Consider the following 13,710-nt stretch of genomic DNA (forward strand, 5'->3'; position numbering starts at 1 on the left):
CGCCACCGCTGTTGTCTGGTTGGTCTGCGGCGTATTCCCCGTTCCTCACTTCCCTTGCCAGCTTCTAGAGCGCCCGCCGTAAGAACTGAAAAGACCTATAATAAACTAAAATATAGCTTTCGCCCATGCATTGGACCCTACCATGGAGACATATAGGAGATGTGGACAGTGACGTGCGGTGACATCGACACTTCGGGTAGCAATAAGGGGGGTGCCCAAGAGGGAGTTGGTGTGGGTCTAAACCTCCCCCCTTCCTAGCGCGCAGTACGAAGGCAGGAAAAGATTGCAACATGAGGAATGACTACTCAAAAAAAGTACACGTAACTCTCACCCCCTTTCGAAAATAAAAAAGATTTGATTTGACTACTAAGCCAGAGGTTCCGGGTTCGAATCCCGGCTTGGTCATGGGTGTTTTTTGTGTGTGTCAGTTCATTAATTTTATCGTTTCATCTTCGCGATTAGCCAAAAGTGGAGGAAGAGCGAGGTAAAATAAACAAAATTAAACAATCACTCAATGATTTGATTTAATTTTTGTTACTTAGCGTCGCTATTTTGTCACATTTGATTAATCGCGAAGATGATAAGATAAAATTAATGAAGGGACAAACACAAAGAGGTCTAGGTCGAGATTCGAACCCAGAACTCCTGGCGTCGTAGCGTGCTGTGATAATCATTCCTCCACGGTTGGTTGATTTGGTGTTTTAAGTTCACATTATGCACAGAAAGGCTAATCGAGACTGGGCCTGCAGTTTAAAGTGGGATCCGAACCACTATGTGCCTCCACCGGGTACCGATCGGGGACCACTACCACTTGCACTCCCCCGCGGAGGTCGGCCGACAACAAAGACGAGAGGAAAGCGGTAACCATTCGGATACGTGGGTATCGGTAAAGCAAAATGCATTCTTCCTCAGTGGTAATTTTTAATTGGATTTTTGAAGCACTATCTTTGCTTGCTTGATTGATTTTTTTGTGTTTCAGAACCTACAGTTTAAAGTGGGATCCGAACCACTATATGACTCCACCGGGTATCGAACCATCTTTGCACATGAGTACTGTTTTCTTTTTTAAAAAAAAATGCATTGCTTGATTTCCATAATTCTCCATCTCACGATCTCGTTACTGAAGGATCCGGGCTCGAGCCCTTGGCCTGTGCATGATTGTTTCTTTGAATCCATCCTTCACCCGGTTAATTTAATCAACGTTCATCGTCATGGAAGAAGTTAGGTAAAGTGTTGGAAGAGCAATGCTAAAGAAAAATAATAATTAATAATAATAATTTCCTCCTAGTTCATCTACAGGACACTGTAAAATCAGGAGTCCAGAGTTCTCTGTTGATTATACCTCATGACTTCCAAAAGCTCATTAGCTACTTATCGCGATTAAATCTATACAGCTAGAAGAAGTGATGGGACGTGGCAAAAATTCAATATATTAAAGGGGATAGACAGGTAACAAAACACACTTTTTTGTAGTTTCTTCAATAATATTCATTTGGCCTTTAGAGTTCTAGGATAAATTTCTCATTCCAAATTATTTCATTATTCACTGCAGAGTACAACACATAAGAGCAAGAATGCGCGCTCGTCACGGGTTCGAATCCCAGCCTGGATTGTTCTATGTGAAGTCCCTTCATCAATTTCATCATATCATCACTCATCCTCATTTTCGCGATAACCAAATGTGGCAGAAAAGCGAAGTAAAATTAACCAAATAAATGCATCCGTATTTATGACTGTTTAGCTTACCTGTTATTATTATTGGAGTCCAAGAGAATAGTATATTTTAATAAAACACTATAAACGAGACCGAGAGAGAGAGCGTGAGCAAATATTTGTTATTTAATCATTATATATTCCATATTTGAAAAAAGAAAGCGTAACATTTTTGTCTGCACATAATACGTTCCCATTTTATAAATAATAAAACTACATCCCATGTACGTACATACATGTTGTACAACGTGCAAAAATTTGTGGTGTAAATACAGAGAACATAAGTACTAAATATTTTTCCCCTGAGTTCTTTAGAGGATTTGCAAAGGAATCTAGGGGAAACAAATCTGTTCCTATAGGAGAGAGACTGGGGTAGTTGAAACCACGACCTTTTAACCATTGCAGCGGGAGGAGAGGGGCAGGGGAAGTAAAAGCAGAATTTGTCCCTTTCCCTTCCGGCGGCTGTTTCTACCTGGAACTGATGAGGCGGAGGGAAAGCCAGCTACAGTGGAGTCACCATAGTAACCTATGTACAATTACAGTTCAGAACGGTTATTTTGACAAAATTCTGTTTCCCTATTGGCTGCATTTTGGAGGGGGAATTTTATCGTTGTCGGCTCTTGCAAAAGCTGTGGTCCTAATTGGCTGTTTGACCGCGAGTTCCTTAGCAGGCAAACGCGGCAACAGGGTCACTGCCATAAAGGCGGTCTCCGCGCCGGTTCCTGGCCCGGCGGAACTGTAGAATAGCTTCTTCCAGCCTTGCCCGCTGATCGCACCGAGGGACGAGAAGCGCGTGGCATAAAAGTATTTCATATGAACTATGGCTTCAACAGACAAAAAATATTGTGATTTGAAAATATGAGATTGATTGATCTATCTCTGCTAGATTAGCTACTCCTCAGTGCACGTTACTGGATGTGGAGGTAAGTGTCACGCATTCTCGATCTCGGCTGTAATGGACACAATGCGACCAGTACTGCACTTCAGCCGCATTTAGTCCTTCAGGGTTGCTCCAAGGTGGCCTTTTATTACAAGGTGGGTGAGCCTCTGGGGCCGGGACTCGAACCAAGGTGTCCTGAGTGGCGGTCAGACGTACTCGGATTACCTGGCTTTAGGATTGCTAACATAGTTTCCATTTAGTTTTGAGTTTTTTGTTTGAAGTTCACTTCATGCACAAATAAGCTAGTCGGGACTGGACCTACAGTTTAAAGTGGGATTGGAAACACCATGTACCTCCACCGGGTATCCCTTGAGTTGAGTTGATGTTTTAAGTCTACTTTATGCACAGTAAGGTTAATCGGGACTGCACCTACAGTTTAAAGTGGGATCCGAACCACTATGTGCCTCCACCGGGTATCGAACCCGGGACCCCTTGATAGCCAGGCGACGCATTACCAGTACGCCCGGGGAGGTCCTTTTCAGTTAGTGTGTACACCGATGAGCCATTGCATTATGAGCACCTACGTAATGAGTTATCACATTATGTGTGGAGTCCCATGTGCAGCAGTGCTCGATGAACCGCGTGCTGTGAAACATTTTCTGGTCAACACTGTTGTATTTGTGCGCGAGTTTTCGCACTGTGGCTCTGCGATCGCTCAGAACAATGCGCGACATCCTCCGCTGGCCTCTGGCATCAATGAGCCGCTGTCGACACACGGCTGGATGGCGTGTCGTTGTTTGCCTATTGTTGCACCACTTTTGATACATGCTCACAACAGCGGCACAAGAGCAGGCAACAAGCCACGCTGTTTCAGAGAAGCTTGTACCAAGGTGCCATGCCATCACCATACCTCTATCAAACTGGGACAGATCGGCCACTTTTCCCATTCTGACGCCGGAGACACTACTAACAGCGAGCCTGTAGACCTGCAAATATGTACCATGCTGCCAGCAGTCACGTGTTACTCTCCGTGCTCCAGGTGCGCTAAATGTTCTTGTCGGGGTGGTCATAATGTAATGGCTCATCGGTGTACACACTTGTGGCTTTCCATCTAAGTTATAAAATGCTATTTGGAACTTACTTTACACAAGCAAAATAACTGGTACGAAAACCTACATGCATAGCATTGTCAATCGGTGTCTTTACCTAACATTTTACTCACAATTACAGGTCCAGGAAAGTATTACATCAAGAGCTTTGTAGAGGAAAACCAGCAGAGAGTCAGTTCGCCTGCACCTTTCGGATGTTCAGCTATTCGGTTCAGAAAGACACGGGCGTCCACCGCACCTCCAACTAGAAACATCCCCTGCACACCAAAGGTAATTCATTCAATTTAATATTATTTTCTTAACATAATCAATCGAATTCCGCACAGTTCGATATTGCTATTTAATTTTCATGCTAACGATACCCTGATGGCTGTTCTGAAACAAAGCAATTTCATTAATATAAATCAAATGCCATCCCTAAATTACACGATCTATATGCTGGATAAGCTATGTGTAGATATAAGTTGATAATATTTTTGACAATCTACAAGTGAGGAGGGCGGGGAAACTGACATAAACAACATATTATATACGTATGTAGATATACAGGGTGAGAATAAAGTCTTTTCCTGATATCAAATATTTTTTACACAAAAAGTATGCTAGATATCAAGTAATTAACATAGCAAATCAAGTCGGTAATTTTAAATAGCTTTTCTATATGTTTGGTTAATCGTGACAACGATGATGACCTAGTGAAATAAACGATGCGACAAACAAAGTAAAACACCTTTCCTTAGGGGCCTCTGGCATCGCTGACAACTCTGACACAGTTTCGAAAAACTACGATCATGTTGTGCGCAGATAAAATAAGTGTCAGTGGCAACCTTGAATCTTGCTGTGTGGATATTTACAGGTTTCATAAAAATTTACCTTCAGTACAAAATCTCTGCCCCTCATCTCTCTTGAGCAAAATAAATGCTATCATCACAAAATTAGAATTAAGCAGATTAAAACCGCCTTTTAACGCACACTCTATTATTTAAAATCTATAACGTGGAACATACACTTTGACACTGAAGATAAAACCGTCGAACTGAAAGTGGTACGTTCCCAACGTAGAAATTCTCTATACGTTTTTACTACAACAACACCATTTTAATCTACATTCACTCGAAATGTGCAGGATAAACCAATCATGTTGAGCGTAAAACTTGACACTGGTGACATCAACTGTTCGGCTTCTTCATTACACGTTATTACTTGACAGGTTGTACGGTGTGTCATTTTAAATCATGAATCAGTAAGAAACTGCCTGTGAACGGACTCAGGAACGGACACTTCTGGGTTTGAATTGTTTTCTGTTGTTTTTTAAACTTTTCACATAGCCTATAATTTCCATGGGGAAAATATGCACCACTGAGAACAGATATGATACTCGTGTTAAGAGTTAAATGTACTTATTGCATGAGAAAGTAAAGACAACCTTAACGTGTTACTATCGGAAGCAAAGTAAGGCTAAATATAACGCCTTACTTCTGTCATTATCTTATTCAAGTCTGGTACAGAATGAAGCTTATGTACATCTTCAAAAATATACACAATTTTGAGGCAGAATTGACCTTTACATTCCCCTTGAAAGTTGCGCTACATCTTCTTAGTCTCGGATATTTCTTTCTCATGCTCTGCATTACTAGGGCTACTATATTTCAAATGTGAAATCTGGACTTCCTTTGGAAATTCACCACAAGAATTACAAGAAATCATATAACGACAAATGTTAGGATTGAGTAGGGGAAATAGGATCACAGAAAGGGTGTAAAATGATCCGATTGTCACTCTGCTTCCCCGACATAATCTATTTCATCCCTTCTGTTTCTCATTACTAAAGATGATACTTTAAAAAAATCGCGAAGTGTGGAACCATGAAGCTATGAATTAAACACATCCGATAGACTCTCAAATGCCACAGAGAATTTTCAGAGGATTGAGTTTTCCTTGTGTTTCTTAAAAGAAATTGAATTGGAATTAATATTTGGAAGTTTCAGAAAAGAGGATTAGAAAGAAAAGATTCTCCCGAAACGTCTGGTAACCTTTTACATTTTTAAATTCGTTCCCAACATGAGAAAATGTTATCCCACCGAAAGTATATGCACAATTTTTCTTGTATGTACGCATTGCTTGCATTGTAGAATTACTTCTATTGTAGTCTACGGTTATTACAAGCATAAAAACACATTTTTTCGTTGTGACGTTTCAGGAGAACAGACATTTATTTTTAGTTTGATTAAAGATACAGTTATAACAATGGTTAAACATTTTTGACAAAAAAAGAATCGGTTATACAATGGATGTTGTTAATGTTACATTGTTGTAATATAGCAACTTAACTGTGAAATAAGCAGATAAAAAATTTTGATCACAATTTTTCTTTTTTTAAATTATGAATCCCAAATATCATGAGGCAATTCAAAATCATCATTGCTTTCACAGAGATTATTGATGTTTTCCGTTACATTAAAATTTCAATATGATGGCCTTTTCCACTTCTGAAAAAGAAAACTCCATAACGGGTCCATGTTACCATTTTCAATATTTAATTTATTTAGTGTTCTTCTGCAATGAATGAAGCTTCCCAGAAGCTCCTGATAATGGAGGGCGTGTTCTCCTGAAACGTCACAACGAAAAACTGTGTTTATATGCCTGTAATAACCGTAGACTACAAGAGAAATAAGTATATGTACCATGCCATTATCTTTATCAATATTCGGTACCAGTATGAAAAACCATTTTGAAAAAAATATGCTAACTCCATGATTTATTTTCTCCATAGCCGGTGGAGAAGAAAGTACTACCGAAGAGAAAGTTCTTCCTTGTGAAGCCCAGAAGGATAGGGAAGGAAGAGGACAAGGTAAGGATGATGTTACCCAATTACTTTAGAGGCCTGAAGGTGTCCGTAGGAAGTAGACTGTAGTGATAAACAGATATGAAGGTAAGAATCTTACGTTTGATTCTTAAAAAGGATCAATACCGCAATCTGAGGAACAGCGAATATTTTCCTTGCACCATTTTCAGCATCGTCTCCGAGAAAGATGCGAAAGGTGTCAATCAAAGAGTTCGGTTATTATTAGGACTGATCCGATACCGATGCCAGTGGCATCGGAAGGTATCGGTTGGAATTCATTTACCGATACCAGCCGGTACTTTTCCGCCACTTTGGTCTTTCGCAGGCACTGCAACAATCCCGCTTGATGTGGCAGAGTGTCAGTCTCTCGCCCAGCGCGGAACAGGTAGGTCGTGCCGTGCGAGTTCTGTGCTTTGAGGGAAAGTGAAAGTCCAGCGCGATATCGGTACGTACGTGTGGGAGAGGGTGTGCTGTTGAACTGTGCTAGTGAAGAATTGGACAAAAGTAAAGTATAGAATGGATCGCGAAAATATGATAAAAATCAGTTTTGAAACAGGAACTTTGAAACCTAGTCCTTTGGAAGTACATGAATTTATTCATGATAAATTCAAACTGAGTATAGATGAAATTGCAGCCATACAAATTCCCACGACGATTAAATGTGTATTTTTGAAATGAGTGCGTCCTGGAAAAATGAGAAAAATATTAGAAGAAAATCAGGGGCGCCGACTTGTCAAAATTATTGGGGGGGCTCTGATCACTGAAATAAATGAATGAATGACTCACTCCCTCCCTTTTTTAAAAATAAAAATTACGTCTTCGTATAGGAGTTTTGAAGCAGCTATTATATTCCTCATGCAAATGAAATGTAACATGTCTTTTGTGTCTGCTCATTTGTTTTTTAGATAACAATTAACATTTTTATTGAAAAGTATGTATTTACATTAAGAGACCAACCTAACAGTTTTATGCCGGCCTCGGTAACCGAGCGTGTTGGGTGGTCGACTCAACTCGGTTTGATCGGGAGGTCTCGGGTTCGAGTCCCGGCGAGGGCATGGGTGTGTTTTAATGTCCGCAACAGACATGTGATGGGTTTCAAATAACCCATAAAATAACGAATATTTAACAGTTTTATTTCATTATTTACATAAATGCTAACACAAATCGCAGGAAAATAGTTTTACTTTTTTGTTCTTGCTACAATATTTTACTTTTTTGTTCTTGTTACAATATTTTACTTTTTAAATTTAATTTTGCAATAATAAAAAAAATAGCATGTACACTAAGATATAAAGTAACATACACAACAAAAACATATGAACATGATTTCAAAATAAAGCAAAAGTTGCTTTACGCAGTGGGTTATTGTTTTATGAACTCATTAACGAGCGGTCTCGGGTACAAATTATCAAGCACAGTTTGATGTATGTGGAGTACCGCTAAGCTGCTTAGTCTCTTCTGCCTCATTGTAGATCTCAAATATGTCTTTAGTCGGCTAATAGCACTGAATGATCTTTCGGCTGTGGCTGTCGTCACTGGCACAGTGTGAAGGACCATCATGAATTTGGCTCCTGGAGGGTGCTGTCTTCCAAAAGAAACTTCCTTATGTCACGCATGGTAGTTAGAACCACTTTCTTCTGTTTGGCGATATCACCAAGCATGGACATGTGAAAAGAGAGCCTATCGGCATCCAAATCTTGGCGAAAGAATTCTCGCGTTTGCTGAAAGTGTGTTGTGCAACTGTTCACAGCTGAGATGCATTCTTTATCTACGGTTGTTACTTTTTGTAGTCCTGTAGATTCATGTCCTTGTTTAACACGTGATTTTGCTGTGTCACACACGTCAGTGTATATTGATTTATAATACTATTTTGGAGTGTAGAACTTGTGATGTTTGGCAGCATCGGGATTTTCAAGTTTCTTAGAGACGTGATGTTGCCGTGGCAATTCTGGCTCATCAATGAGGCTGGGTTTGCCCTCTGTGCATTTCTGCCAGAACTGCTCAAAACACATTCGCTTTTCTTGAAAGATGTCAGTCAAGCATTTTAGTTTTGATTCCACTTCTGTAGCACCAATGCGTGGAGACTGAATCTTGCAGTTTACCTCTTCTATTGGACCCATCACATGGCAGTAGAGGGAAAGAAAGAAAAATGTCTTGAAGTGAAGCATTGTCTCCAGGTATCCAGCACATTTTGATGCTGCGTCAGTAGAATCTTCTTCAGAAAATTTCTCAAGAAAATTGAGAAGGTTTTCATAGTTCCTTAAGATCTGTTGCATACTGGAGGTTCTCAGTGTCCACCGACGAGGGGAAAGTGGTCGCAGTCTCATTCACATCAATAATATTCCTAAATATTTGCATTCTTTTTAGGGGATTCCCAAACAGTCTTTAACCAGTCGTTGGCTAAATTCATTATGTCTCTGATTAATATAATAGTAAATAATAATTATATACTTAGTACATAGTAATAAGTCGTGTGTTTTGCTGTCTCCGGTCATAGCCCCCCCAAAGTTGATGGTTTAGCGGTCTCAGCCCCCAAAGTTGATGGTCTAGAACATTTCAAATGTGTATTTAAGTCTAAGTTCATGTGGCACAATTCAGAGTAAATTTTACAAGAGAAGAAAAATAATACATTAAATCCTCTTAAGCAAAATTATTGGGGGGCTCTGCCCCCTCATCATTAACATTGGGGGGGCTCGAGCCCCCCTAAGCCCCATGGAGTCAGCGCCTATGAAGAAAATACTGGTGAAGTGAATTTTTATTATAGTAGTGGGGCTGTGGCACATGTGAAACTGAGTGATGCGAATCGAATTGTGAAGCCGGTTCGAGTGTTTAATCTTCCTTTGGAAGTGACAGAACGACAAATTCGTGAAAAACTGAGTGAATATGGCACAATCGATGAACTGATAGCAGAAACATGGAGTGACAAATTTAGGTATAAAGTGTATAATGGGGTGCGTCAGGTTTTGATGGCAATTAAGAAGTCAATTTCCTCCTTTGTGAAAATAGGCCAATATACGGCACATGTAGTATATAATGGTCAAATCCCGACGTGTGAATGGTGTGGTAGCAGTGACCACATGCGGTTTAATTGTAACTTACGGAAACCAACAGTGTTCAAAGTCATGGGTCGTGCAGTTCGGTCCTATAGTGAAGCAATTGCACCGTCTACACACGAAGGTATAAATGTTGGTCAACTTAATGCGACACAGAGTCAAGTATCAGCACAATTGACAGTGACAGAAGGGCTTCAACATGGAATACATATACAAGAAGACAAAAATGTAAACAAGAATGATCAACAGAATTTGACCAAGGAAGGAACTGAAGATAGTATGCAAGAGCAACCAAAATAACCTGTGTCAAATGTTCAACTTACGCGACAAAGTGAAGAAATTTCCCTGGATACTATGGAGCAGAAGAAAGGTGGACCACTAAGACGACAAGAAGACATAACAAAAGTGCAAGAGGGATCGAGTGATAAAGTGCTACAGAGCAAGAAGGAGAGGAAGCAGAATCATACCATCAAAAAGACTTCCGGCAAGAAGCGGAACAGAAAAAATATTCCGAAACTGATAGTGAAAATGGAAGTGCCCAAAGTAGTACGGGTTGTTCGGTTTCCGGCTCACAAAACAACCGAAGAGTAGGAAAGAGTCAGGCAGCAATCGGACGAAAAAACGATCATTGAGCCATGGAAAAACAAATATACAGGGTGGGAAATAACCTTTTGCTAGGGGTCTGCAGGAAAAAGTAACAACAATTAAGAAATTATGGTAATACCAAATGTTTACTACGACAATTGTGGTTACAAAAACAAAATTAAAAGTTAGTTCACGACAAAGCCCCTTGCTTCAAGGCAAATGTTAAAACCAAGACCTTCTTCGGCGAAGTGGCCTTTACTTCTTCAGCAGTTCTGAATGGCCAGATGCATCACCGGACCTGAATGCAGCGGAGCACTTTGGGGCTATTCTGAAGGCCGCATATGAGTCCTTGATGATAGTGGAACGTAGACCGGACCGCTATTCCCGGGCAACACTCCATCTGGAACAAGTCCTCCGTGACATGGAATGGAATACGGACTGTTTGCGAATCTTCTGAGCTCCTACCCTGATCGTCTTCGTGCTGTGAGAGAAGCAAACGGCAGACATACTAACTTTTAATTTTGTTTTTGTAACCACAATTGCCGTAGTAAACATTTGGTATTACCATAATTTCTTAATTGTTGTTACTTTTTACTGTGGACCCCTAGCAAAAGGTTATTTCCCACCCCGTACAAGAAATGGTTATTGATACGAATCCGATAGGCCATGAAAGTTTGTGAATCCTGGATATAGGAATCATTTTAAGATTAGAAAATTGTATTATTATATGGACAGCCAGTAAGTTAATGATAGCGAATTGTGTGGTGGTAGTTATTTATGGATTAAGGTATATAAAGGGAGGGGTATTTCCCCCGACCACTGAAATAATATTGTTAGTGTGTTTGTTAATTTTTGGCGTATAACATTAGGGGTATATAAAAATAGTGTAGGAAGTATTACTCTTAGATGGGGCAAAGGTGGAAATATAAGTATTGGGAATACCAAATTCCAAAAATTTTGATCATAATATTTATGATGACGACCCTTCGCTTTGCGACTATAAATATAAACAAAATGAGATCCGTCACAAAAGGCGTTAAAGGACTTTATTATACAAGTATCATTAGATATTGTATTTCTCCAAGTATGTGGACAAACGAAATTCAATTTTCCCCCAACGATAAGAGTTCATAATAATGCGAATTTTCAATCGACAGGAACAGCTTTGTTAACACATAATACGGTTCCCATCACAAATGTGGTATGTCATCCTAATAATAGAATCATATCAGCAAAAGTTGCAAATGTATGGATATATAATATATATATCCCATCCGGGTCACAGTGTAGGAAACAAAGGGATGAGTTTTTTTGGGCAGGAAGTTGCGGTTGAAATGCAGGGTAGGAGAGAAAACATAATATGTGGGGGAGATTTCAATTGTGTATTGTATCCGCAGGATCAAAGACCTGGATTTAACACGTCGAATTCATTGCAAAAATTAGTAACTGGCTTTAACTTCACAGATGTCTGTAGTGATAGATATTTTCGGCAGAGATGTTTCACGTATATACGTGACAATTGTGCATCCCGATTAGATAGATTTTATGTAACACCCAAATTACGTCAGTATGTAAAGTCCATCAGTATAACACCTACATGTTTTTCAGATCACAGTGCTGTCATTATGATGATAAATGTGGACATTCCAATAGTCCCTAGAGGGTACGGTCGTTGGAAATTAAATGCTTCAATTCTTAATGAGGATAAGTTCAAACAAGCATTTAGTGACAAATTCTCGAGATGGAAAACACATCGTGTTAGGTAGATGGATATAATCCGCTGGTGGGAGGAGATTCTCAAACCGGGTATAAAAAGATTCTGTATCAGTTATTGTAAGGAACGGTCGCGAGATTGGACAAATGAATATAATTTTTACTACAGGGTGTTGCGTGAACAAATTCAACAAGCAACAGATGGGAAAAAGTGCAAACTGAAGTCGAACGAATACAAGCTGTACTGTTGAAAATGACTACAGAAAGGCGTCAAGGGGTTTAAATTCGTAGTAGACTTCCTCATTTTGACAACGATGAGGTTGCCTCTATCAGCCATGTAATTCATGAAAGAAAAATGCGAATAGACAATGTATTAGAGAAATATTTGATAATGGGGGAACAAAGATCAATTCATACCCTGAAATACGTAATTGCATTTATAATTATTTTGAGCAACAATATTCCCAACCAGCGTCACATAATGGAGATTTGATGGATGCATTGGCATCCGAGTCAGAGGCTTTCACAGATGAAGAAAGTGAAAACTTAAACAAAGAATATACAAGTGAGAAAGTGTTTCGAACGGATAAGGTAGGGCAATCATTTTCAGCTCCTGGTTGGGATGGGATACCCAATAAGTTTTATCAAACCTTTTGGAAATTGATGTGTCAAACAATAACGGCTGGATAAATGCAGTGTTTAGAACGTATCAAATGGGTAAATCTTCCAATACGGGTATCATAATTCTAATCTCAAAATGTCCAAAACCAAGCGAAGCTGGTCATTATAGACCCATCATCCTCCTATGTACGGATTACAAAATTTTGGCGCGTTGTATGCTTGGCACACTTATGCCGTATGTCGACAAATTAGTTGGAGAGGAACAATATGTTTTTGGTTTAAATAAGAAAATCACAAATGTTTTACAAACGATGAGTGAAGTACGTAATTACATGTTATAGACTACAGAACAATAATTCTGAAAATGCTATATTAGCATTAGACTTTGAACGTGATTTTGACTCGATAAATCATGAATATCTATTTAACGTTTTGCAGGGTTACGGTATACGTGGACATTTTCTGTAGGTCCAGTCCCATTATCCAATAGGTGCATAAAAGAGGGCTTAGAAAAAAAAACATGTTTGTTCTCTCTGCTTAACGCAATAAGAACTTCGAGAATTCAAACAAAACTCCACATAAGCTGCTGACAACCTTTGCATCAACATACACACATCCAGTTCATAAATACACGTAGGATGCAGGAGAAAAATTACTGAAAATAGTGATGGACAATTTGCTGACCGATACTTGTGTATCCCACTGTACAGCCAACGCATAGCAGCTGGTAACAATTAACATTTACACTTGATAATAAGGTCAATGGCTTACATAGGAACAAGTTTGTAAACCCATGTTAAAATAATTATGTATATATAGTGTTTTTGGTCTTCGAAAGCCAATTTAGCGTTGGGAGGTAACACCAGAAATGGGCCTTTGCAATTATAAGTTCCTGCCATCTTCACCCCAAAAACAAGAACTTGCGATTGTGAAGCAAGTAGCAACGACAATGACAAGGAAGACCGTGTTGGAGTCTCTGGTCCTCTTCCAATTAAGAGTCCTGGTTGGTTTCATCCCCGTGACAGGCGGGAGGAAATATCAGTGGAAGGGAATCGGAGAGCAAACAAGCGTGAAGACAAGGAAAAGGGATAGGTGGAAATGAACAAATTGTTCTCTGTGGTTAGAGAGAGAATGAGAGGGAGAGAGAGAGAGAGAGAGAATGGAAGGGGAGATGAGATAAGGACTTGGCAC

General features: G+C 39.6%; 1 protein-coding gene across 2 annotated transcripts in view; it reads left to right on the plus strand.

The window, feature by feature from the left end:
* Positions 1–13,710, plus strand: part of LOC145991272 (sperm-tail PG-rich repeat-containing protein 2-like) — a 99,362-nt gene that overhangs the window by 35,467 nt on the left and 50,185 nt on the right. For both annotated transcript variants that reach the window (XM_083127255.1, XM_083127264.1), the window contains exons 9-10: positions 3,824–3,972; positions 6,476–6,553. In XM_083127255.1, coding sequence (XP_082983381.1) covers positions 3,824–3,972; positions 6,476–6,553 — 227 coding nt within the window. The remainder of the gene's footprint in view (positions 1–3,823; positions 3,973–6,475; positions 6,554–13,710) is intronic.

The sequence above is a fragment of the Lepisma saccharinum genome, chromosome 1 (genome assembly GCF_977018435.1).
Source record: "Lepisma saccharinum chromosome 1, izLepSacc3.1, whole genome shotgun sequence".
NCBI lineage: Eukaryota > Metazoa > Arthropoda > Insecta > Zygentoma > Lepismatidae > Lepisma > Lepisma saccharinum.